This window comes from Myotis yumanensis, unplaced genomic scaffold (assembly GCF_028538775.1).
Source record: "Myotis yumanensis isolate MYYU_CA2020_CCGP unplaced genomic scaffold, mMyoYum1.0.hap1 SCAF_1, whole genome shotgun sequence".
In the NCBI taxonomy this organism is placed as follows: Eukaryota; Metazoa; Chordata; class Mammalia; order Chiroptera; family Vespertilionidae; genus Myotis; species Myotis yumanensis.
The window spans coordinates 62,116,438-62,142,920 of record NW_027223752.1 but is presented as its reverse complement, the minus strand read 5'-3'; the positions used below and the strand labels follow the sequence as shown (position 1 = coordinate 62,142,920).

The window sequence follows — 26,483 nt, the reverse complement described above, 5'->3', positions numbered from 1 at the left end:
CTGAATGATCACTCCTTGTACTCCCCCAGCTAAGCTCTGAGCAACCTCTCCAATCCTCTGCAGTGCTATTTTCTCAAGTGTTCTGGTGGTGGTGGTGGTGGTGGTGGTGGTGGTGGTAGATGACGTTAGCTAGGGCCATCCTGGAGAGTGGCCCAGGGCGTGGCAGCTTCTTCTGCTTCCCACTTCCTCTGGGAAGGGCTTCTTGGCAATGAGGAGGATATAACAGTTTTTCAGAATTGCCCTCCAGTCTAAGGCAAACAGCCAGAGAACAGGGTTGGCAGGGGTGTAGGGAAAAGAGCACTCCTACACTATAGAGTAGGAGTTCAAACTCTTATCATCTTTGATAAATGTGTCTACTCTCTGACTCACAAATTCCACTTCTAGAAATACATTATCCTAAGAAGGTAATCAAGCAAAAATACAAAAATGTTTGGCAAAAGATGATTATCATAGCATTGTTGGACTAACCTAAATGGCAATCAACAGGAAATAATTCAAATAAATGATGGTATGTCTAAACAATGGGACATTACATAGCCATTAGAATGATGATGTGGATTTTTTAATTTACTAACTGGAAAGTATGCACAATTTATTAAGATAAAAGCAGATATAAAACAGGAATTACAGCATGAGTTCCTCCCTTTCATTAGTGTGTCTCTCTCTTGTTCTCTCTCTCTCTCTCTCTCTCTCACACACACACACACACACACACACACACACACACCAGGGAAGAAATGTTGGTCACTTAATACTAGTTATCTCTCTGGGTAAAATGAATGCTTTTTCATTTATTTTTATACTATTTTATATTTTCTGGATATTGTTTTTACAATTTACACAAATTACTTCTATTTTTTGTTGTTTTTTTAAACCTTTTTTCTTTTTTATTGTTGTTTGTACATACATTACTTTTAAAGTTAGAGAAATTAAGTTTCTTCTGGAAAAACAAAACCACCATTCCCTCCACATATGGTAATTGACGTAGAACAAGATGTTTGGTAAAAGCAGACATTCTATGATGGTTTCAACAGTGGGAAAGTAGCAGGGATAACTTTGAGCATTTGCCAAAGTAGTGTTACCCACCCAGCTCTGGTGTTAACTAATGCCCAAATTAACAAAAGCTCAGAAAGTTCTTAGACTGAAGTAAATTCAAAATAAAAAATAGAACTATGGATGCTTGCTTAAACTCAACTTTTAAAATCTTCAGAAGGCCAACTATTCATTTGTTCTCACATTCTCAAAAAGGAACAAAAACTGAAAAAAAAAACACACAAAAAAAAACTCAGCCAAAGAAATCTTGAGAAAGAACAACAAAGCTGGAGGCATGATACTCCCTGATTTTAAACACTGATACAAAACTATAGTAATTAAATGATATGACAATGGCATAAAAACAGACACATCAATCAATGGAACAGAATAGAGAGCCAGAAATAAATCTACACATATATGATCAATTAATTTGTGACAAACAAGCCAAGAATATACAATGGGGAGAGGACAATCTCTTCGATAAATGGTTTTAGAAAAACTAGATGGCCACATGCAAAAAATGAAATTGGACCCTATCTTACACCATTCATAAAAATTAACTGAAAATGGACTAAAAACTTGCTCATAAACCTAAAACCATAAAATTCCTAGAAGAAAACATAGGTGCAAAACGAATTGACCAACAAAACAAGTCCCGAAGCATAGAGGCATGGAACAGACTGACATACTTCGATGTGGGGATGGGGGGATGAGGAGAGAGTAACCAAAGAACTTATATACTTACTAGAGGCCTGGTGCACAAAATTTGTGCGGGGGGGGGGGGGGGCATCCCTCAGCCAGACCTGCAGCCTTTCCAATCTGGGACCCCTCGGGGGATGTCCAACTGCTGGTTTAGCCCCTACCTTACCCCCCTGCTGGCCTGATCGCCCCTAACTTGGCCCCTGCAGGCCTGATCGTCCCTACCTTGCCCCCCTGCTGGCCTGATCACCCTTAACCACCTCTTACTTGGCCCCCAGGCTAAGCCACTGTCTGGCCTCCCTCTGCCAGAGGTGACCTGGCCAATCAGGGGAAGGCACTGCCCCCATCACCACCTTGGCTGCCTGAGCTTTGGGCCTCGCAGCCGGGTGCGGCTGTCTGAGCCTTGGGCTGGCCCTGGGCAGCGATAGCTGCCATCCTCGGCTTGCCTGAGCCTCAGGCCGACCCTGGGCAGCAGCAGCTGCCATCTGCAGCTTGCCTGAGCCTCAGGCAGCCGCTGCAGCTTTGTCCGGAAGGACATCCAGAAGACATCTGCCCTAATTAGCATATTACCTTTTATTAGTGCAGATTAGTATAGACTAGAGGCCCAGTGCACAGATTTGTGTACCAGTGGGGTTCCTCGGCCTGGCCTGTGGGGATCAGGCTGAAACCAGCTCTCAGACATCCCCTGAGGGGTCCCAGATTGCGAGAGGGCGGTTCATGGGTGATGCACCCCAGAATTGGGCTCCCTCCTCTCTGGTTACCGGTGCGTCACCCAAGAACCGCAACTACCAAGTCACTGCAGCTCTGCAGCTTCTGTGTTGAGTATCTGCCCCCTTGGGGTTAGTGTGCATCATAGCTACCAGTTGGAGCTTCTGCCCCCTGGTGGTCATTGTGTATCATAGCTACCAGCCGGTTGGCCGGTTGCTTAGGCTTTTATATATATAGGTATGTGTAGTCCACGGACATGGGCAATAGGGTAGTGAAGACCTGGGGGATGAGGGGCAGGGGCTAGGCAGAGTGGGGTAAATGGGGGGAAATGGAAGACATCTGTAATACTGTCAACAATAAAATAAGTTTAAAAGAGAAAATAATACAATAATCAGCAAATAATAATAATTTTAAAAACATAAGTGTAAGGTCCATGACATAGGTCTTGGAGATGATTTTTTGAATCAGACACCAAAAGTAAAAGCAACAAAATAAAAATAAACAAGTAGGAAAACAGCAAACTAAAAAGCTTCTGCACAGCAAAAGATACCATCAACAAAATAAAAAGGCAACCTACTGAAGGGGAGAAAATGTTTGCAAATCATATATCCAATAAGTGGTTAAATAAAGAATTCATACAACTCAACAGCAAAAAAATCTGATTTTAAAAATGAACAGAAGATTTAAATACACATTTTTCCAAAGAAGACATACAGATGGCCAATAGGTACATGAAAAAAATGTTCAACATTCATCATCAGAAAAATGTAAATCAAAACGACAATGAGATACCATCTCATACCTGTTAGAATGGCTATCACCAAAAAGATAAGAAGTAACAAGTGTTGGAGAAGATGTGGGCAAAAGGAAACCTTTTTTCCAGGGGAATATAAGTTGGTGCAGCCACTATAGAGAACAGTATGGAGATTCCTTTAAAAAATTAAAAATACAACTACCATATGATCCAGTAATTCCACTTCTGGATATTTATGCAAAGGAAACAAAAACCCTAACTCAAAAAGATATATGCAACCCCATGTTCATTGCAGCATTATTTACAACTAGTAGCCCAGTGCACGAAATTCATGCAGATTAAAAGGGAATTAATTGCCCTAACCGGTTTGGCTCAGTGGATAGAGCATCGGCCTATGGACTCAAGGGTCCTGGGTTCGGTTCCAGTCAAGGGTATGTACCTTGGTTGCGGGCACTTCCCCAGTGGGGAGTGTGCAGGAGGCAGCTGATCGATGTTTCTCTCTCATCGATGTTTCTAACTCTCTATCCCTCTCCCTCTCTGTAAAAAATCAATAAGATATTTTTTTTAAAAAAGGGAATTAATTAGCAGAGATATTTTAACATTGCTATTTTCCCTTTCTCTGTAATAGAAATGTGAGAGATGAAAGGAAATTAGTAAAATGTATATGAAAATACATAAATTTATTAATAAATAAACAGTAACAAAAGGATATAACAACAACAGAGGCATGATATAAAAACGACAAAAACATGATATGAAAACAACAAAAACATGATATAAAAACAACAGTGATGCAAACAATGACTGATAAACTTATTCTAATATCTCCCTGTACACCACATTAAGAGTGAAAACACTTTCAGAGTGCTTGACTAATTTCCCTTGTGATGAAGTACTTAGAACTTTAACTGTAACATCACATGCTCTTCAAACTCGAGAGAAAGCAACATATAACTAACCATGTGCAAAAACGGGTTCAGGTAGGAACATGCCTACTCTGTCTAGAGTTTGTCCTTGTGATTTATTAATAGTCATCACAAATGCTGGCATCACGGGGAACCGTCGTCGAATCAATTTAAATGGGAGGACAGTGTCAGATGGGGACAAATTAATTCTTGGAATCAGAACAGCCTCTCCCTCTGCAGATCCTGTTAATACTTCAGCTTCGATAATGTTAGGTCATAATCTTTTGATAATAAATCTGGTACCATTACAAAGACCCCATTTACTATTGAGATTTCTCAATAGCATGATGATTGCACCCACTTTCAATTTTAATTTATGACACGGCATTCCCAAAGGAGTAATACTATTCAGAAATTCGATGGGGAAATTTTCCTTTGTTTCTCTGTTATGGGGTGGGGCCACAACATTAGTAACAAAGAAACAGAATTAAAACTTTATTGTGGGGAGCCGCTACAGTGTTTTGGACAGGTTCAAGCCTTGGACTGATGAGAGGGCACAGTCCTCTCATTGCCATGTGCAAGTCCCAGCTTGGAGGGCAGGGCCCTCCCAGCACAATTATAGCCAACAGCTGTAGCTGTAAGCTTGAACCTATGGTCCAAACACGTGGCCCCACGTGCCTGAGTGATGTGGGCTTGATAGAGTTCAGGTGCATGTAGTTGAGTAGAATTGAAACCCAGGAGAATGTTTGTAAACATCTTGGTCACGCCCTTACTTTGCCTCATAGCATCTGCTATAAAATAAAGGCATGGCTGTGGGCGTGGTCACTGTCTCTCAGAGAAGCAGCGTCCCACCGAGACCCAGCTTTCATTCTCTTGTCTGTCTTTTCTAAGCCTTTCAGCTGCCCCACTCAGGTTCACCCCGTGCTGGCGCGGCACACTTTAGAACAGTGATGGTGAACCTATGACATGCGTGTCAGAGGTGACACACGAACTCATTTTTTTGCTTGATTTTTCTGTGTTAAATGACATTTAAATATATAAAATAAATATCAAAAATATAAATCTTTGCTTTACTATGGTTGCAAATATCAAAAAAATTTCTATATGTGACATGGCACCAGAGTTAAGTTAGGGTTTTTCAAAATGCTGACACGCCGAGCTCAAAAGTTTCGCTGCTTTAGAAAGATCTGCCTCCATGCTCCCAGGGCAGGTTCCTGCCTCAAACTCCGCCCTTACAGGAAACAGTTCTGGGAAACAGCTTGGGGGAGGGCGCAGCCATTGCCAAGACAACCCCTGTAGGACTGACTTCCTTCCGCTTGGTTGTAACTGTTAGTCTGTATGTGATGAACACCACCCATGGTTTTTATATAAGTAGATAGCCAAGATATGGAAACAACCCAATGAATGGATGAATAAACTGTTGTATATATTCTTCAGCCATAAAAGAAAATGAGCCCGGCTGGCACGGCTCAGGGGTTGAGCACTGACCTATGAACCAGAAAGTCACAGTTTGATTCCTGGTCAGAGCACATGCCTGGGTTGCTGGCTCAATCCCCAGTATGGGGTGTGAAGGAGGCAGCCAATCAATGATTCCCTCTCATTACTGATGTTTCAATCTTTCTCTCTCTCTCCCTTCCTCTCTGAAATAAATAAAAATATTTTTTTAAAAATAAAGAAAGAAAATGAAATCTTGCCATTTGGGCATGATGCTAAATTAAATTAAGTCAGAAAGACAAATACCATATGATCCCTTTTATATGTGAAATCTAAAAAACATAAAACATGGAGCATTTGAGATCTTGTTCCTGGTAATTGTCATCATTTTGGCTCAAATAAACTCATAAAAAAATAAAAATAAATAAAAAACACAAAACAAAACAACACACACCAACACAAGCACAAACACACTAAATCCAAGCTATAGATACAGAGAACAGATTGGTGATTGCCAGAAGTAGGGGTTGGACGGGTAAGAAGGAGCGGGGGGGGGGGGGGGGGGGGGGGGTAGTGTCAAAATTTAAAAAAAATTATTTTTAAGTTCTATTAACTAGTAGTTTCCCTATATAAGACATGAAGAATTACCCAAATATTTTTTCCTTCTATCGGTTTGGTAATCCTTATAATATATGGATACTTTTAAATTCAGTAGTTGAGAAATACTTACGTGAATGGGAACTTGAAATCATTAGGCTTAATACAGCGCACATAGTGAGGGGTAGTGGCATTCAGGGTCTCCATTAGCAGGTGAAGGGAATTTCGGAACTGCATGGGAAAGAGCAGAAAGGGGCATCAAGGTTTTGTCAAAGCCAAGGATGATGTAAAACCAGTTAAAATTTTCTCCTAATGACAGTAGCAAAGATTGACCCACCCTCAGAAGGGGAGTTATCAAATAAGAATGCTTTATGTTACAATTTGCTTAAATTCTACCATTTATATGCTTACTCTCCTAACTATACATTCACTCTCTCCCATGCCTGTTCCCACATCCCCCTTTTTTATAGGCTGTTTTCTTAGAGCAATTTTAGGTTTTCAGTAAAATTGAGAAGATATAGGGATTTCTCATACATCCCTTATCCTCACACATGCACAGCCTTCCCCATTATTAATATCCCCCAACAGAGTTGTACATCTGTTATAGTTGATGGACATAAACATTGTAATCTCCCAAAGTCCATCGTTTACATTAGAGTTCAGTCTTCCTACTCCCCTTTTAATACACGACTCTGCTGTTTTCTGTTGGGAACACGAAATTCTGACTAAAAATATAACCTTGCTTTATGAAGATTAAGGCCATTTATTCATGCAGAATGGGAGTTTAGCTGTAAGATACTGAAAAATATAACAGATGACAAGAGTATAGGCAATGAATGGGAGAATGGGAGAGTACAGCCAGGTGGGATTACCATTAGGGACATGGGATCAGGATGGAGGCAGTAGACCTGTGTCTGGCTCTGTTTCCTGTCTGCACCAGGCACGGGGTCACACACACAGGAAAACAAGCTGGCCAGTGCTTAGCCGCCTGTCCAAAGCCTGGGCCACTGTTAGGCACTAAACATGCATGTTACATTTTCCACTCCCCACGGAGGATAAGACATCAAAAACAAGGAGAGGGCACTGTTCCAGTTGAAGGAGCTGATGTTCTGTACAAATCCAGAGAGGAAGCAACCAGAGAACAAAACAAAGGCAACAGTGGTCTATAAGGAAGAAGAATTAAGACACAAAAAACAATATTTGGAAAAGGCTTAATCAGAGTCACAGGTCTAAAGCTGGGTGGAGGGCAGGAGTGGATGGTGTTACACATTCTCACAGTGAAAGCTCCAGCCTCTCCTCACCTGAGGATCCCACCTGGGAGGCTGAGGAAGGAAGACCTGAGGCTTCAGCAGATCCAAAGAGGAAAGAACACCACAGCAGTGGTTTCCTGAACTCACCTGGAGCCCCACGGTTTTCTTGTGCTCTTTGGCTGTCTGGCCTGGTCGACCTTTGGTGGGCTTTGCAGGAATGCGGGTGAGGGGTGTGCGCCCTGAAGAGGTGGCTGAGGTTGGACTGATGGCCTTCTCATCATCTTGAAATAATTCTGGTAGCATCTTAAACTGAGTCAGAGAGCATGAAAGAAAATTACACTCTAAACTCAAACTAAAAAAAAAACACAAAAAAACTCAAACTTAAATGTAAACCTTTACAGAAACATGAAGATTTGCAATCGATAGTGATTCCCTTCCTTAAGCCAACTCTTTCAGAGTCACACTCCAGAAGTAATCAGTATCTGTGTTGGGAGCCAAGAGAGTGAGAGGAAGATGACATTTATGGTCTAAAAATATAGGTGGAAAAATGCAACAATTCTACAACCATGTTTGGGGGAAACAAAATAAAAACTACTCCACTAAGACTTGAAATCCTAATTGGCCACTCTAAATATATTACTGAGTTTGAATTATAATTATTTTATGAGAAAAATACTAATTGAAAGTCCTATCTTATTATCTTAGTTCCACGAAATGCTTTATCAGCATGCTTCATTTATCTACCCACTAATTCAAATGGTGAGCACCAGCTAAAAAATATCACAGAAAATCTCACCAGGAAGAATGTCATGAACTAGTTCTACAGTATTATAGTATTAAGAATAATTATGAATCAATACAATTTTTTAGAAAATAGGTTGGATTATGGGGGGTAGATGGGGCAAGTAAAAAACCCTGTCCTTATCCTATAACTTTTATATTTGTTTCCAAAGGATTTATAACTTGATTGTATAACTTCCTGTAATCAATTTTGTGTTCTATCAGGTTAGCAATATGAAAGATTATCAAGCCCTGGCTAGTGTGGCTCAGTTAGTTGGAGCATTATCCCGAACACCAAAAGGTGGCCAATTCGATTCCTGGTCAGGACACACACCCTGGTTGTGGCTCAAGTTTCTTTCTCACATTGATGTTTCTCTCTCTCTCTCTTCCTCTCCTTTCCACTCTCTATAAAATTAATAAAAGCATTTAAAAAAAAAGATTTTCAAAAGGTTTGGCATTTTGTCATTGGGTGGATGGTATAAGGCAATATGATAGGGAGAAATTTTATGGAACAAAAGAGACTTCAATGGAAAAAATATCGTAGGGTGAGGATGACAAAAATAAAATAAAAAGAGATAGATACACAGATATATTAAGTAGGTAGGTATGCCTGGACATTCCATCTTGTTTCTTTGATCCGTCTAGGAAATAGTGTTAAAGAAAACAAAATAATCCAAGTAGCAACTTCAAGAAAATGTGGGAAATCATTTCTGTAATAACAACATTATTCACTAAGAGCTTTTTATGAATGAAACACTACTCTAAGGGCTTAATGAAACCTATTTAATCCTCATAAGAACCCCTTAGATACTATTATGATTCTATTTCATAGATGAGAGATCTAAGGCATAAACTTAGTGCTTCCCCTCATCAATAAGCAATATGGAGAGTAGGGGTTACAACTCTTTTTAATGATATTTGGTAGAGTTGCAATTTAGTAGTATTTGGTCAGGTTGCAATTCATTTATGTGCTCTCTGATATTAGATGTGGCAACATAATCTATGTTTTATCACCGTAAAGAAATCTTAAGACACTTTTTGTTAAGTTTATAAGACCTTAGTTCTTTTTCAAGTTGAAAATTTGGCTAGAGGCTGCAAAATTAAAGGAAAAAAAAGACAAAACACATACACATACAAACTCAACCTCACACTGTATTACCACAAAATAATTCTATTTAAAACATATAACACAAATATTACCCTTTTAAAATATGTCCAAGAGAACAAATAAACACTATATTATACTTGCTTCCTATCAGGTGCACAGACATTAACATATAAAGTCCATCCATTTAGGTTGGGTCTCTGAGTGGATGGGTTTCAGACTGGGAGCAGGGGAGGCCTTTAAGATTCTATGTAAATCACACACTGCCTCCATTCCAATAGCAACAATGCTGTATAGACTGGTAGTCACTCCAAATGATTCCTCAGAATGTATACCTACCTTCTGATAATTAAGCTGATAATTAGCCAATTAGTAAAGTTAAGCCAGAATAAAGATACAATTGATATGGGTACCTGGGGGATGAGAACCTGTGAATATTCTATTTAAGCTAATTACTTAGGCAGAGTAGTGACGCTAGAATGTCATGGTTTTCATCACTATTCATAAATCAAAATGATTTATAATCTTTAACTGAATAATACTCAGGCATTGGCCTGTGAGAGAATTTTCTCTTCTATGCCAGTCTCATAAGCTACCAAGCATTAATGTCCAGTGCCTATGAGGATAAGTGAAAAACTGACTTTCTCAGAAGACACTAGACTCATTATTTCCTGAGGCATAACACTGGAATCTGATCTTTATATGTTCTTTCTATTATCAAAAGAATTGAAAGCAAACATTTTATTCTAAAAACAAGAGTCAAAATGTTCAGATAATATTACACTGAAGTTAAAAGGATTGTCTTAGAATAAACTAAAAAAAAAAAAAAAAAAAAAAAAAGTGCCAGTCAGTAATCTAGAAGAATTTGATGAATATACTTAGTTTTTTGTTTGTTTGTTTGTTTTTAAAAATATGGAATGCTTCACATATTTGCATGTCATCCTTGCACAGGGGCCATGCTAATCTTCTCTGTATTGTTCTAATTTTAGTATATGTGCTGCCGAAGTGAGCACTATACTTAGTTTTTTATTGAATAATTGAATATTAATTTTGCTAAACTGAGTAGCTGGCTTCCTGGTTTGTTCCCTATAGAATGAAAGTGAGCTGTCCTTCCCCTTCTATCTTTTCCTGACAAAAGTCAAAGGAATGAGACTGAGCCCTAGCTGGTTTGGCTCAGTAGATAAAGCGTCGGCCTATGGACTGAAGGATCCCAGGTTTGATTCCGGTCAAGGGCACATGCCTCGGTTGTGGGCTTGATCCCCAGTAGGGGGCGTGCAGGAAGCAACCAATCAATGATTCTCTCTCATCATTGATGTTTCTATCTCTCTCTCCCTCTCCCTTTTTCTCTGAAATCAATAAAAAATATATTAAAAAAAAAAAAAAAAAAGGAAGGAGACTGGGGTCAATCTAGTGTAACCATCATAGTTCCTTGCCCTCTGGAATATTCTTTTCCCACTAGAAAGCAGTGTTTCTAGAGTCTATACTAAAGAAATATAATTTTGAAATGCTTTGGACCACACCTGAAACTGCACTCAATGATTCAGAGATTAATCTCCGTCTGAACAGAGTATGTAAGGCCATGTTTCAAGTGCATTCCTTTAAAATGACACAGCAAAAATACTGGTTTTCTCTCACAGTCTCTCACAGAGGCACAAGAAAAGCCTGGAACTGCTGTGCAGGCAAAAATGTCCCATAAAACTAAAAGACAACACTGCACAGTGTTTAAGACACAGACTCTGAGCCAGACAGCCTCGGCTTTAATTTGGCTTGAAAACTCATTAGCTCTGAAGTCCCTGTGCCTCAGATCCCTCATCAGTAAAATCAGCAGGGTAATGAGAATGTCACCTCATTATGAGGATGAGATGAGTTAACATTTGTATGGCATTTAAATCAGGACCTAACACACAGTAAGCGTTGTACATCTGATAAGTAAAAAACTAACAATAAAGCTGACTTTGTTAGAGAAATCATTATTATTGTTTAAAAGATAATGCTTAATTAACATTTTGTTGAATATATCCTGATTGAAGAAAACCATGTACATGGTTACCTTGCTTGATTTAAGAACTTTAATTTGTTCTTCATAAACAGTGTCTTTATTCTTTTCCAGAAAGCCTTCACACTGGTATTCCACCTGAAAACACAGAAAAATCTCAACTTATACAACTATTGAATAGAAATCATAATCATCAACAACAAAATATTTATTAAGCTCAGGCTATATGACTGGGGTTTTATGCTAAGAAATTATAAACTTGATAAGAAGTATGTTAACCCTAGAGTAAAACGAATACTGTTTTTCTTAGGGAACAGTGGTAGTGCTGAAAAACTGTGGTCTAAACGATCCTCCTATCAAGGGTAAGCAGACTCATTTGAAGTTCATTCTCCTCTCCCATGTTGGCAACTCCTTCAACGCCGACCCAGTATATCTCCTCCTAACCTAGTTCACCATCCAGCAGGGATAAGTCTCCTCTTGGGAGAGAAGATCATAAGGAACAAATAGCTGTCTGATAGAAAGAAAGTAGAAGAGCTGATGATGGGTGGAAGTGGAGGCTGGTGAATACTGTATGATTTGGTAAGTGGAATTACTTGAGAATGGACTATTACTGCTTCCAAAACTCCAGCGGCTTCAGCCAACTACTACTGAAGGGGCTCCCAGTTTGTGCACCACAAAGCCCTTAGGTGGTCCTAAAGTCATTCCAAGGTTTCCAGCCAGAATTAAGAAGGACTCAGAAGGACTCAGAAGGCCCCTAAATCCTGAAAGAGACCCTGAGAAGCTTACTCCAGAGCCTACCCTATAACCTCCTTGGAACATAAATTAATCTTACAGCTCCTGATTTTCTCACTAGACTATAGAACTTGTGGAGCACCAAGTCTGCCTGTCTTGTTACCAGAGACTCAGCGAATCAATATTGGAGGGTGACACAAGCTCACAATTTCCATTCTGAAACCCTTGGGGTCAGCTATACTTTAGAACTCAGAATTTTCAGCAAAGCCCGAGGCAGCAGTGATCAAATACATTATCATTTCTACCGTGCAATATGTAAATATCCAGCTTAAATAGGATAAGTAAAAACTACAAATAACCTCATGTTAGTTCAGGTCAGAGATCAGGTTTAGCCACTAAATAAATTATGAAAAGCCTTTTGATTTTCAGAGTTTCTTGAATTTCAGAGGATTGTAGACCCATATTTACTTCATAATTCCATTTAGGTTAAAGGAAAAGAAAAACAACAAGCCAACAATGAAGATTACTTTTCCTATAAGGCCCTGAAGAATGCAAACTTCAGCCAAGAAAAAAAATGACAACTCTTGAATACTCATTTTTTCCTCTTTGAACTTAAGTATTCAAAAAGAAAAAAGATAATAAAGCTTCCTTACTTTGTCAGCAAAATGTTGGATGATGAAAGCTTTGTTTGACAGACGGGGCTTTTCAAAGAGTGCACATTTGTTCAAATGTGTGTTGTACAATTTCTGGGCCCAAGTGTCATCTGTACCTTTAGGCATCTACATTTAATGAAAGAAAAACGGAAAGAAAAAACACAAGTGAATATTGTTATGAGACTTTTCTAATGCATTAAGAGACCATTTTTTGGCTTCACCTACCAATTTTTATATTCAAACTAGGGGCCTGGTGCACAAAATTTGTGCACTGGGGGGGGGGGGTGTCCCTCAGACCAGCCGGCACCCTCTCCAATCTGGATCCCTCTCACAATCTGGGAATGCTGGCTCCCAACCGCTCACCTGCCTGCCTGATTGCCCCTAACTGCTTCGGCCTGCCAGCCTGATCACCCCCTAACCGCTCCCCTGCCAGCCTGATTGACACCTAACCGCTCCCCTGCCAGTCCTATTGCCCCCAACTGCCCTCCCCTGCTGGCCTGGTCGCCCCTAACTGCCCTCCCCTGCTAGCCATCTTTGTGGAGGCCATCTTGTGACCACATGGGGGCAGCCATCTTGTGTGAGGGCGTGATGGTCAATTTGCATATTACCTCTTTATTATATAGGATTAGGAATTTATTTCTTCCACATTTCTCTCTTAGAGGCCAAAAACCAATTATTAATGGAGAACAAAGACTGAGATGTCCCCATGGGCAGCTCAATCTGCCTTTAGATGGAGTCATCAAATAATATTTTCTCTTAAAACAATAAAAGCCTCACTAATAAAAGATGAAATATCATGACTATCAAGTATTTTCTAAAAATATGTTAAATAAAGAAACATGTGCATATAGTGAAATCCTATCTAATAAAAGAGAAACATGGTAATTAGCCGTAAGGCTGCTACCCTTCCCATTGGCTAATCAGAGAGATATGCAAATTAACTGCCAACCAAGATGGCGGCCAGCAGCCAGGCACCTGATGCGAACAGGGAGGCTTGCTTGCTTCAGTGACGGAGGAAGCCAAGCTTCCCCACCTGCCTTGCCAGCCTCTCAGCTGCAACTCTAAGAAACATTGTAACAAATATAGAAGCTAAACCAAACCCCGGGCTTCAGCCAGCAGGACTGCAACATTGTTTCAAATACAGAAGGTAAACAAAGGCCAGAAACCTGCTTTCAGCAGTGGAGGTCTCATAGCTGGAGCCGAGCCTCAGAGCTAAAGCTGGCCCAGAATTTTAAAAAAAAGGAAAAAAGGACAGGTTGGGAGCTTCAGTCACCCACCAGCCTGAAAACGGCCCTCAGCCCCTCACCCAGGCTGGCCAGGCACCCAAGCGGGACCCCCACCCTGAAGGGGGTGTGACCAGATGCAAACAGCCATCATCCTCTCACCCAGGGTGGCCAAGCGGGACCCCCACCCTGATCCAGGACACCCTTCAGGGCAAACCAGCCAGCCCCACCCGTGCACCACGCTTCTATCCTATATAGTAAAAGGGTAATATGCCTCCCAGCACCGGGATCAGCGGAGCAGCAAGGCCTCCCGGCAATGGGATCAGCGTGACAGGGGGCAGCGACCAAACCCCCTGATCGCCCTGCGGCTCTGTGTGTGACAGGGGGCGGGGCCACAACCTCCCTATCCACCCTGCTCTGTTCGTGACAGGGGGGAACTCCCCAACCCCCTAATCGCCCTGCGGCTCTGTGTGTGACAGGGTGCGGTGTCCCAGCCCCCTGATCGGCCCTGCTCTGTGTGTGACAGGGGGGAGCTCCCCAACCCCCAGATCACCCTGCGGCTCTGTGTGTGAAAGGGTGTGGCGCCCCAACCCCTTGATCCGCCCTGCTCTGTGTGTGACAGGGGGTGGTGCCCCAACTCCCCTATCGGCCCTGCTCTGTGAGTGACAGGGGGGAGCTCCCCAACCCCCTGATGGGCCCTGCTCTGTGTGTGACAGGGGGGAGCTCCTCAACCCCTTGATCGGCCCTGCTCTGTGTGTGACAGGGTACGGAGCCCCAACCCCCCTGATGGGCCCTGCCTTGAGTGTGACAGGGGGCGGCGCCCCAACCCCCCAATCGGCCCTACCCTGAGGGTGACTAGGGGTGGCATCGCAACCTCCCGATCCGCCCTGCTCTGTGCATGACAGGGGCGGCGCCCCAACTCCCCAATCGGCCCTGCTCTGAGCCCGACCAGGGGCTGCACCTAGGGATTGGGCCTGCCCTCTGCCACCCGGGAGCAGGCCTAAGCCAGCAGGTCATTATCTCCCGAGGGGTCCCAGACTGCAAGAGAGCACAGGCCGGGCTGAAGGACCCCCTCTCCCCCCAAGAGTGCACAAATTTTTGTGCACCGGGCCTCTAGTATTCATATAATTCAGAGAGGTATGAAATGGAGGGTAGTCTCCTCTCACCACTTCCATTGACTTCTTTATCTTTCTGTCTCTAAGCACATATACATAAATAGGCTCATTCTCTAAATTCACTGCATCGTTCTCTCTTTAATAATAGCATTCTTATATTTATGATGACTATGTTTTTACTGATTTTTGTAACAATTATTTATTTTACATATATATCCTAGATACTTTTGCAAGTATATTCGTAGGGTAAACTCCCATCAGTTCCACTGCTGAGTCAAAATATACATGTATCTACAATTTTGATGAATATTGTCAAATTCCTTTAAAATATGTTGTACTAATTCATGCCCTTCATCAAGAATATATACGCAATAAATATTCATTTGGTAGTATCAAATGAAAGGTATTATTAAATTTAAAATCTTCTGATAGGTAAAACAGTAACTTGTTTTTGTTTTGACTCACATTTTATTTAATTTTGAGCAAGGCAAGGACCTTGTCACTATATGCATTCTGAATGCTGTAGAAAATCTGGATGCTTATAAACTAAATATATTAAGAGAACAAATAGGTATTTGTCTAAGATCCCTCAGTTAGCAGTAGAGCTGGGAACCTCATATTTTTCTAACATGCTACATCTTCAAATTTAAAGCTAAAACTCCCTCCCTAACATACATATCAGTAATAAAGAACTAGTCAAATTTTAAATTATGAATATTTAGAACAATTGTTCAAAATATCTTTTGTAATTTATTGCATTTCTTTAAATACATAATACCAATGAACAAAAAATACCAAATATAAGCATATTGATTAACAGAAGTGGCTAAAATTGGTAGTAGTTGTATCAAATGTTAATTTTTCACACAAATTTAGAATCAAGTGAAAAAAGAAGGGAATTCTCCTAGTTTCATTTGTATTTAAAGGCCTTTGGTTCTGGTGACCCTTCAGAATGCAAGTTAGAGTGATCTCTAACTCATGGCAACTCATGGAATACTATGAATCTCTGCTTAAACCCACTTATTTTCTGACCTTGAGATATCTATTTGGATACACTAAGTACATCAGGGAATCATACTTACTTTGCATTCCTCATCCAGCAAATCTAGAATGCCCAGTTTAGATTCTATAAGATTAATGCAAGGCTGATTATCATAAAAATCTATGAGAGTCCATGGAATTTGTTCCTTCATATATTCCTCTTGTTCTAATTTGAAGACATGCTAAAATGAAAAAGAAAAAAGTGGCATTACTGAATTATTATCATAAGTAATGTTAGTCAAGAAATAATCCTATATAATAAAAGGCTAATATGCAAATAGACCAAACGGCGGAACAACCAGAACAACTGAACAACCGAGCAGTGAGAGACGGCAGGGGGAGTGTGCGGAACATGGTGGGCATTGGCCATGGCAGGATGGTGAAGGTGGTGAGTGGGGGCGCCAGACCAAGGCTGGGCGCTGGTCACTGTCATTGGGGCGATCCTCGGGTAGTTACTGAAAATTCTTTGCTCCTGCATGCTGTGGTCCCGCCCGGCACTTGCACCTGCTGCCGGCGCCAGAGCCGCTGCTCACACCTCTGCCGGCACCCGGTGCTGGCCTGGATCGCTCGGTGCCATCAGCGGGTGTGAGCAGGGGCTGTCAGCCCCAATCGTCCCTCAGGGCTTCTCCACCTCCCCCTGAAGGGAGATCAGGGCTGGCAACCACCTCTCACACCCACTGCCAGTGCCCGCCCTGCTCTCACCTGCAGCTGGTGCTGGAGCTGCTGCTCGCACCCACTGCCAGTGCCCGGCGCCGGTCCCGATCGCTTAGCGCCATCGGCAGGTTCGAGTGGCCGGCCCCAATTGCTTAGTACCTTCAGCAGGTGCAAACAGGGCCAGCACCACTGTCAGCACGTGGGAGTGGTGGCAGCAGGAGTAGGGCTGCCGACAGACAGGTGACCAGGGGCCGCAGCGGGAGGAGCCGGGCTGGGGAGCGGTGGATGGGCCAAGACCCATCCCTGTGCCTACCACAGTTCCTTTCAAGGTATACGAATTCATGCACTGGGCCCCTAGTGTTTATATAAAATACTCTAAGATGCTAACATAATTTGAGATAGTCCATGGCTTCCAGCAACAACAATCTCTGAGAGAAACATGATTTCTACAAAGAGAACAATCAAATAAAGCAAATAAAAACCACAGACAGTAAACAACTCTACAGGGTTCTTGATGAACAAGTAAATCTAGGTATCCGAATGTTTTAAGTAGCTGATAAATGTAGCAGTTTTCAATTTTTGATATGTATTCATCCAAACTATATACTTTTTGGCCTCTTAAGTTATTGCATAGTGCTGTTAAAACATGGGCACAGTCTGCCTTAGCTGGCCTTGAGCAACTCTGGAGAGTGGATATCCTCCAGACTACTGAACCATGCTGGGAGATGCTTACAGCATAACAGTCATTCTCTTAAAGGACTGTGGTATTGAAGTCCATGTGTCTCAGAGTTAGGTAACAGTGAACTTCTGTGTCTGCCTTGATTATTGTCCACAGTCAGGAAACCCACTGCTCACTTTCCTGGATTCTACATCCAAATCTGCTGGAGCCACTATCAACTCATGCTATTTCTGCTAAATGCTTCAGCCACCACCCTCACCATTGCTTCTAATCTCCATTCATTCATTTATGCAAAAATATGCATTGACTGCTACTATGTGCCAGTCACCAAACACCATCAATAAAATAGATGTGGGCTCTGCCTTCCTGGAGTTTGGAGACTAGTGGAAGAAGCAGACAGAAATAAAATAATCACAAGGAATATAATTACAAACTGTAATGTTACAGAGGAAAATAATGTGAGCTATGAGAGCCAGCATCCTCATCTGGTTTGGATACAGCGCGGTGAGGGAAGGCTTCCGAGGAAAGGCTGTGTGGCTGTGTGATCTGAGCTCCACAGCTGAATGGGAGTTCAATGGGAAGAGCAATCCCATCTCTGCTCCCACCCAGCCAATCAGCCCACCCACAACTTCTAGTCTCTACAGATGCTAATGACCTCCATTTGTTAGTTCTGGAGGTTTCTGCTTTCCTCCACTAGTCTTTCTTATCTCTCTTGGTTTGCAAACACTTCTTGCTACTTTTCTGGTAAAATTAATCCTCTGTGGCTGTGACCAGGCAACATATATTAGGACCCCAAACCCGTAAAACTTAAGTGTCATCAAGACTTCTGATACATACTCTCTTATAATGCCACTCTTGGCCCATGTCCAGCATCTGTAGTCTAACCAGCTGCAATAAGCTTGAGTAAAAAATAAAAATAAATAAAAAAACACCAAAAAAACCATAAAAATAACCTGTATGAAAATTTATGTCATGCTAGTTAGAAAGCAGATTTCTTCTATTTTTTTTTTATTAATGAGAAGGCAAATAGGCACCATGTGTCAGCAGGATGCCCTGACTGATGGTAACAATATTTTCTAAAAAATGAGCCCTCCTTTTTAATTCATTAATTTATACGCAGTCTCCACACTGACAAAGAAACATGGCTCAAGCTTTAAACAGACTTTTTTCTCACACACATATCTATGTCTAAGTTCGGAAAAGTGGATGGGGCCTCAAAACTTTTGAATGCTCAATTGTCAAAAAGACAATGTGGGCATGGGTTTCAATACGGCAAGAGATCCTGGTCAACATGTAATGCCTCCAAGCAGTAAACATGCTTTTCATGCCCTCTGACACACCCACAGCCTTGCTGAGGGAGCAGCCCTAAGCAGCCAAGTTCTTTACTGTGAGACCTCATGTTCCTAGTCGCAGCCGACTAAGTGTAGGTATTTAAGGGCACTCTACCACCAGAAACCTCTAATGAAAAAATGAAGTGGGTTATCAGTGGAATCTGCAGCTTAAAGAAGTCAAGAAAAATGGGAGTTAAGCAAGTTAAGAGAATGGTAGGCACACTCCAACAACTGCTGGGTTCACAAGAAGTCTGAGGTGAATAAGCAGAAACCTTAAGGTAAAGAAAATACATACAGAATAGAAGGAAAGAATATGCCACCTGATAATAAGAGGGAGCGGAGCAGTTGTGCAGAGAGAACCTAAGATGCAGTATGGGTGTGGTGTGTGTGGATGTGGGAGAGAGAAAGAAAGAGCGAGAGAGAGAGGAAGAGAGAGAATCGATTTGTTGTTCCACTTATTTATGCACTAGAGGCCCAGTGCATGAAATTCATGCACTGGGGGGGGGGGGGGGGGTGTGTGTCCCTCAGCCCAGCCTACACCTTCTCCAATCTGGGACCCCTCGGGGGATGTCCGACTGCCGGTTTAGGCACAATTGGGCCTAATCCGGAAGTTGGACATCCCTCTCACAACCCAGGACCACTCACCTGCTTGCGGCCTGATTTCCCCTTACCGCTTCTGCCTGACAGCCTGATCACCCCCTAACCACTCTCCTGCCAGTCCGATCAACGCCTAACTGCTCCCCTGCTAGCCCAATCACCCCCAACTGCCCTCCCCTGCTGGCCCAGTCAACCCCAACTGCCCTCCCCTGCCGGCCTGGTGCCCTCCAACTGCCCTCCCCTGCTGGCCTGGTCCCCCCAACTGCCCACCCCTGCTGTCCTGGTTGCCCCTAACTGCCTTCCCCTGCTGGCCTGATCGCCCACAACTGCCCTCCCCTACCGGCCATCTTGTGGCTGTGGGCACCGCCATCTTTAAGGGCGTGGCAGCAAATTAGCATATTCCCTCCTTATTGGCTGTGGGCACTGCTATCTTTGAGGGTGGGGCAGTCAATTAGCATATTCCCTCCTTATTGGCTGTGGGTACTGCCATATTTGAGGGTGGGGCAGTCAATTAGCATATTCCCTCTTTATTAGATAGGATTCACTGGTTGATTTTTGTATGTGCCCTCATCAGGGATGGAACCTGCAACCTTGAGGTATCAGGTTGATGCTCTAACCAACTGAGCTATCTAGCCAGGGCAAACTCTCTTAGGTATTTCTTCTGATATTTACCTTTAAAGAATAGGCTTATCAGCTATTTTTAATTTATTTATTTGAAACCTTATCTATTGATTTCTTGGTAAGATAGATGAGTCTAAATTCACATATACCACCTCTATTTTTAAATCTTCTTCTAGTTTTTATTAATTTTGTAACTTATAATAGTATCTTGCCCTAGCCAGTTTGGCTCAGTGGCTAGAGCATCAGCCTGCAAACCAAAGGGTTCCAGGTTTGATTCTGGTCAAGGGCATGTACCTTGGTTGCAGGCTCCTGCCCGGCTGGGCCCTGGTCAGGGCTTGTGCAGGAGGCAACCAATCAATGTATATCTCTCACATCAATATTTCTCTCTGTCTTTCACTCTCTCTTCCACTCTCTCTAAAAATCAATGGAAAAATATCCTCAGGTGAGGATTAAAAAATAATAATAATATCTTTAAACTTCTATTTTTTTCTTCATCAGCCATAGACTATATCACTAGAACTCTCTCTCTGTAAGATGAAGATATTTATTAAGGGTTCTTTTCCTGTCCTTCAGCTCTCTTCTCTTTCATATATCTTCCAATTCCTATGGGTGACTCATTTTTAATATCCTCTTTCATCAATACTAATAATTACCCCTAATCTTGTACTCAGAACTGTGCCTGGCATGTGGTGAGCACTTTACATACCCCAACTCATTTAATCCATATAACTATATGCAGTAGGTACTATTATTTACTCTACTGTACAGATGAGGAGAATAAGGCCAAGAAGGTCCCTTAACTTGTCCAAAGTCCCCTGGATCAAGGCAGAGTAGGACTGTAACCAAAGCAATTTAGCTCAGGGCATCTGTGCTACCCCTCATTTTTAAGCACCTTCAAATCCCTCAACCTCATGATAATGTTCTTAGATATTTGATATTCCTACTTCACAAGAGACATTCTACTCTCAAAATACACTCATTGCAGTTTGTCTCAGTGAATGTCTCAAACTGTTGAAAAGAAAATATGTAAAAAATATGTAGAAAAGAGAATACGTTCTGAATTTTTATTTTGGCATCTTGCAAATACAACAAGTAAGAGTTAAGAGTTAAGGTAGTCATAACTCCACATATATTTAGCCTCAGGAAAAGAAACTGAAGGATATCCTTACGCTCAAAGCTTTTTGCTTCTCTCACTCAACTTATTTGTACAAAATTTTCACTATTCTCAAACAACAATCCAAGGATGACCTTGAATCCCATCTAGACCATAAACAGTTTTCTAACGTGATATCATTTATTAATCATGAGTTCCTCAGCACTTTAGCTGTCCTAAACACTAGATAATAGTTGTAACTCATAACTTCATTTTAGGAATCAGACTTTAAATGCAGACTAGGAATTCAAGAGAATAATTTATAGCAGAATATTATTTAAAAAAAATAATCCTTACCAGATTGAACTGTTGCTGTAGTTTTTCATTTGCATAATTTATGCAAAACTGTTCAAAACTATTTATCTCAAATGTTTCAAATCTGTAAAACAAAAAGAGAAGAAAAGGTAACAAGTAGTTTGTAAAAAATATTCAAAATGTGCATATTAGAAAGAAATAGGAAATTCCCCAACATTGTGAAACTTTCTTACCATATCAGTGAAGATAAAGGTTTATAAGTCAGTACATGGGGTATATGCTGAGAAGACAGGCATCAGCCAAGTGGCAGAGAGATTTTTAAAAATATTCTGACATGTAGATGAACTCAGCAGTATAAGTTTTTAAGGGCTAATCCATCCCCAAGTGGGGAACACTTGGTAATATGAAAAAGCCATTGCTCTTGTCAGTGTATAGACTCAGTGTCTAGACACACATAGAAGGGAACTGGGAATAGGTATCTCATAGGTTCTTTTGAAAAACTGAAGCAGATAATGAAAAATTAGGCATCAAAAAGCACAAATATAAAGTTAAAGAAGGGTACCCAGAGAAGGAAAACTAGCAAATGAAATTAAGATTTTTAGAAATTCTCTTGTAATTTTTCCTTCTTACCAGTAGGAGACAGAATCAAATACCCATGTAAAGTTACTAGAAAATCTCTAAAAAGAAATGGTCTCTGGCAGGCCACTAACCATAATATGCCTACCCATAAATGTCCAGCACGCCAATAAAAGAGTGCTGCTTGACAGCAGAATGGAGCGCTTGATTGACATGATCTACGATCCAGTTAAAGAGCTTGGCATAGATGTGCTTGGCCAAAGCATCGCGAGCATTCGTGGCCTGCAGCTTGGAGATGGGTTTGATGTATGTCTCTGTGGCAGTAGCTAGCTTCCGATGGCAGAGCCAGTGACACATCTCCTCATAGTCCACACCCATGAGGTCACAGAAGATGCTGAGAGGTTCATGCTTGGGCTGCCAAAAGAGAATGTGATATCTCCACTGATAAGATCAATCAACTAAGAATTTACTGAAAAATACTAACAAAGTGTTAACAATAAAACCCAGAAAATTGTTTGTTATAACAAACACCCAAATCACTGAGAGCTGATCAGTGATGATAATAATCAAAATCATCCATCAAACCAGCATCTAAGCAGCATTTGCAATTTCTTCTAAGGCTCATTTCAAAAATCACCTATCTCTTCAGAGTATTTGTTTGTATCTCTTTTCAGACACATTTATTCAGTCAGTCAATCAGAAAACCAGTCAGCCTGTCAACAAATATTTACCAAGAGCCTATTATATGCCAGTAAAAAAAAACAGACAGGGTCTTTGTCCTCCTAGAACTTATAGTTCTAGGGGAAATGGATATTCATCAAATAATTGCTCCCCAACATGTAATCCTATATAATAAAGAGCTAATATGCTAATTAGGCCGGATGGCAGAACAACCAGTGGGCAGGGGGCGGGGCCGCGAGGCAGCTGGGGCTGCAAGGGCCGAGCCCCTTGCACGAATTTCGTGCATTGGGCCTCTAGTATTACTATAAAGGAGGACACAGCAGTAAGATTGCAGGTGAGATGCATGTATCCTTTTCAGAGAGGCAGGAGACAGCTTCCTTGAGACATGGAGTTCAGATTTGAAAGACAAGAATGTATTAACTCGGTGAAAGGGGGAGGAAAGGGTCTTCCAAGCTGAGGGAATAGCTGATGTAAAAATGCTGCGATGGGAGGGTAACCATCAATATGCAGGACTGAAGTTGAGAGAGGGAGAAGACGTATGTAATGAAGCCAGAGACAGGCAGAGGCTATACCGTGGCTGGTCTTTATCCTGATAGTAATGGGAGGACACTGAAGGTTTTAAAAAGATAACTTGATAGTTATGTGTGTGACTTCTTACGTTAGAATCTCTTTAATCACTTACATATCTAGGGTATCCTATAAAATAAAAGGCTAAAATGCAAATTGACCAAATGGTGGAATGACTGGTTGCTATGATGCACACTGACCATCAGGGGGCAGATGCTCAACGCAGGAGCTGCCCCTTGGTGGTCAGTGCACTCCCACAGGGGGAGCGCTGCTCAGCCAGAAGCTGGGCTCAATGCTGGCGAGCAGAGCAGCGGTGGCAGGAGCCTCTCCTGCCTCTGCCTCCACGGCAGTGCTAAGGCTGTCCAACTGCTGGACATCCCCTGAGGGCCCCCAGACTGTGAGAGGGCACAGGCCAGGCTGAGGGACCCTGCCAAGTGCATGACTTTCATGCACCAGGCCTCTAGTAATAAATAAAATCAGAAAATTAGCAATGATACAGCTTTATTATCTAACCTATAGATCTAATTCAATTTTTACTGATTGATCTAATAATTTCTACTATGAAAAAACAAACATACAAAACATTTCTGTGGTCCAGGATCCAATCTAGATTCATTCAATGAATTTAGTTATCATGCTTCATTAATCTCTTTTAATTTTTTAAATTTTATTTCTTAATTGATTTTAGAGAGAGGACGAGAGGGAAGGAGGAAGGGGAGGAGAGAGGGGAGGGGGAGAGTGAGAAAGAAAGAGAAAGAGAGAGAAACATAGATTTGTTGTTTCATGTTCTACTTATTTATACATTCATTGGTTGATTCCTGTATGTACCCTGACCAGAGATCGAACCCGCAACCTTGGTGTACCATGGTGATGCTGGAACCAACTGAGCTACATGGCCAGGATTCATTAATCTCTTTTAATCTGAACACTTCTTCACTCTTTTTATTTTTTCATTTGTGATCTTGACATTTTTTAAAAGTCTGTCCCTGGATTTGGGTCTGTATGATGTTGCCTCATGATTAGATCTGGGTCATGCATTTTTGGCAGGAATATCAGAGAAGTGATGTTGCAGTCTCCTCAGTGCTCCATATCAGAAGTTATGTGATGTTGCTCGGTCCCATTACTGGTCATGTCCATTGTGATCACTTGGTTAAAGGAATGTCCGCTAGGTTTCTCCATTAGAAAGATAACTATTTTTCCCTTTGTAACGAATAAGTATTCTACAGAGAGTGCTATCTTTTGCAGCCCAATACATTATTTTTACTAAAGGCCCAGCACGCGAAATTGCGCAAGACCCAGACCCGCCATGCCAGCGGGACCCCAGACCTGCCGTGCAAGAGTAGCTCGCCACGTGAGCCCTGCCCCGCTGCCGTGAACGGCTCGCGGCCAGGGGGAGGGACCGAGAGGTGCTCCATGCACCTCCTGGTGACCAGTTGTTTGGTCATTCTGGCATTACAACCTTATGGCCACTGGCCTTTTATAACATAGACAAGTGGCCCAGTGCACGAAATTCATGCACATTCAAAGGGAATTAATTAGAGGAAATATTTTTTTTTTTAAATATATTTTATTGATTTTTTTTACAGAGAGGAAGGGAGAGAGATAGAGAGTTAGAAACATCGATGAGAGCGAAACATCGATCAGCTGCCTCCTGCACATCTCCTACTGGGGATGTGCCCACAACCCAGGTACATGCCCTTGACCGGAATCGAACCCGGGACCCCTCAGTCCGCAGGCCGACGCTCTATCCACTGAGCCAAACCGGTTTCGGCAAGAAGAAATATTTTAATATTGCTATTTGCCCTTTCTCTATACTAGAAGTGTCAGAGATGAAAGAAAATTCGTAAAATGTATATGAAAATCTTCCTCCTGTCAGAGTCTAGGGCTCACCACGGGACCCAGAGTCAAGTCCCCACCCATGCGCGTGCACCTCGAAAGCGCACGAGACCCAGACCTAGCCGGCCCCAACCCCATTGGGAGAGATCCAGACCCGGTTGGCCCCACCCATCAAGCCCCACCAGGCGGGGGGCACAACCTAAGGTCCCATGTCAAGCCCCGCCGGGTGGGGGGCACAGTCTTAGGTCCCCTGTCAAGCCCCGCCGAGCAAGGGGTGCAGCCTCAGGTGCCCCAGCCCGGCGCCAAGGTGGGGGGTGTGGCCTGAGGTCCCCTGTCAAGCCCGGCCAGGTGGGAGGGGGGGCGCGGCCTCAGGTACCCCGGCCCAGCGTCGGGGCGGGGTGCGTGGCCTCAGGTCCCCCCCCCCACCCCCATCCCGGCACTGGGGTGGGAGGCACGGCCTGAGGTGCCCCATCAAGCCCCACTAGGCGGGGGGCACAGCCTCAGGTCGCCTGCCCCAGCCCAGCGCCACACAGCCTCAGATTCCTGCTGATAGCTCGTTACGGCTCATTATGGGAACCCCGCCTCCACTGTGGGTGAAGCCATCTTATGTTACGCGATCCCAGCCTCTGCTGTGGGCGCCGTCATCTTGTTATGGTGTGATGGTCAATTTGCATATTCTCCCTTTATTAGATAGGATTATTATTGTTGTAACTAATCAAATTTTATCTAAATTTTCCTGAACTTTACCAGTCTATTAAATCATTTCTTCTCACATTTTAGATCTTCTGCCTGGGGTCATTTTCCTTTTGCCTAAACTACGTCCTTTAATATTTCCTTTAGTGAGGGTCTATTGGTGACAAATTCTCACAAATGTCTATTTGTCTAAAAACACTTCTATTTTTCCTTCATTCCAGAAAGATATTTTTATTGGATATACAATTCTAAGTTAATAGTAACTTATTCTATAACAATAAAGATAGTAGGCCACTGTTTTCTGTTTCATTGTAGAAATTGGAAAATGAGCTGTCAATTTAATTGTTATTTCTTCAAGAGTATTGCTGAACGTCATATTTCTCTGCCTGTTTGAAGATTTTTCTCTCTGCATTTGGTATCATTATGGTGCTTAGAGGTGGATTTTCTTTTTCTTTATTTTAACAGGGATTTTTTGGACTTTCTAAATTTGTAGTTTAGTGACATTTCACCAGTTCTGAAATTTATTAGAAATTATATTTTCAAACATTATATCTGTCTTATTTTCTTCTTTCTCTGTCAGAAATTCTCATTAGATTAAAATTAGAATTTATTACTCTATCCTTCATCTCTCTTATCTATTATTTTTAAGTAATTCTTTGTGCATTTTGGATTTCTTCCCATTTAGCTTCTAGCTAATCAGTTTTCTCCTTAGTTGTGTCAAATCTGCTATTAATTTCTTTCTTAGGTTTGACCTTTGCTATTCTGTTATTTTACCTAAGTCCTTCTATTTTGTTTCATTGTGGTATTCAAGAT

The 26,483-nt window shown here is 42.0% G+C and overlaps 1 protein-coding gene and 1 non-coding gene across 5 annotated transcripts in view; both read right to left on the bottom strand.

Annotated features, from left to right (window-relative positions):
- Nucleotides 1-26,483, bottom strand: part of MYO5A (myosin VA) — a 200,417-nt gene that overhangs the window by 72,253 nt on the left and 101,681 nt on the right. For all 4 annotated transcript variants that reach the window (XM_070422631.1, XM_070422640.1, XM_070422648.1 and 1 more), the window contains exons 10-16: nt 22,042-22,307; nt 21,360-21,441; nt 16,069-16,209; nt 12,649-12,774; nt 11,318-11,401; nt 7,530-7,691; nt 6,266-6,363 (exon numbers count right to left, since the gene is read on the bottom strand). In XM_070422631.1, coding sequence (XP_070278732.1) covers nt 6,266-6,363; nt 7,530-7,691; nt 11,318-11,401; nt 12,649-12,774; nt 16,069-16,209; nt 21,360-21,441; nt 22,042-22,307 — 959 coding nt within the window. The remainder of the gene's footprint in view (nt 1-6,265; nt 6,364-7,529; nt 7,692-11,317; nt 11,402-12,648; nt 12,775-16,068; nt 16,210-21,359; nt 21,442-22,041; nt 22,308-26,483) is intronic.
- Nucleotides 10,174-10,280, bottom strand: LOC138999758 (U6 spliceosomal RNA). The gene has a single exon (XR_011469446.1). It is a non-coding gene; the product is annotated as a U6 spliceosomal RNA (small nuclear RNA).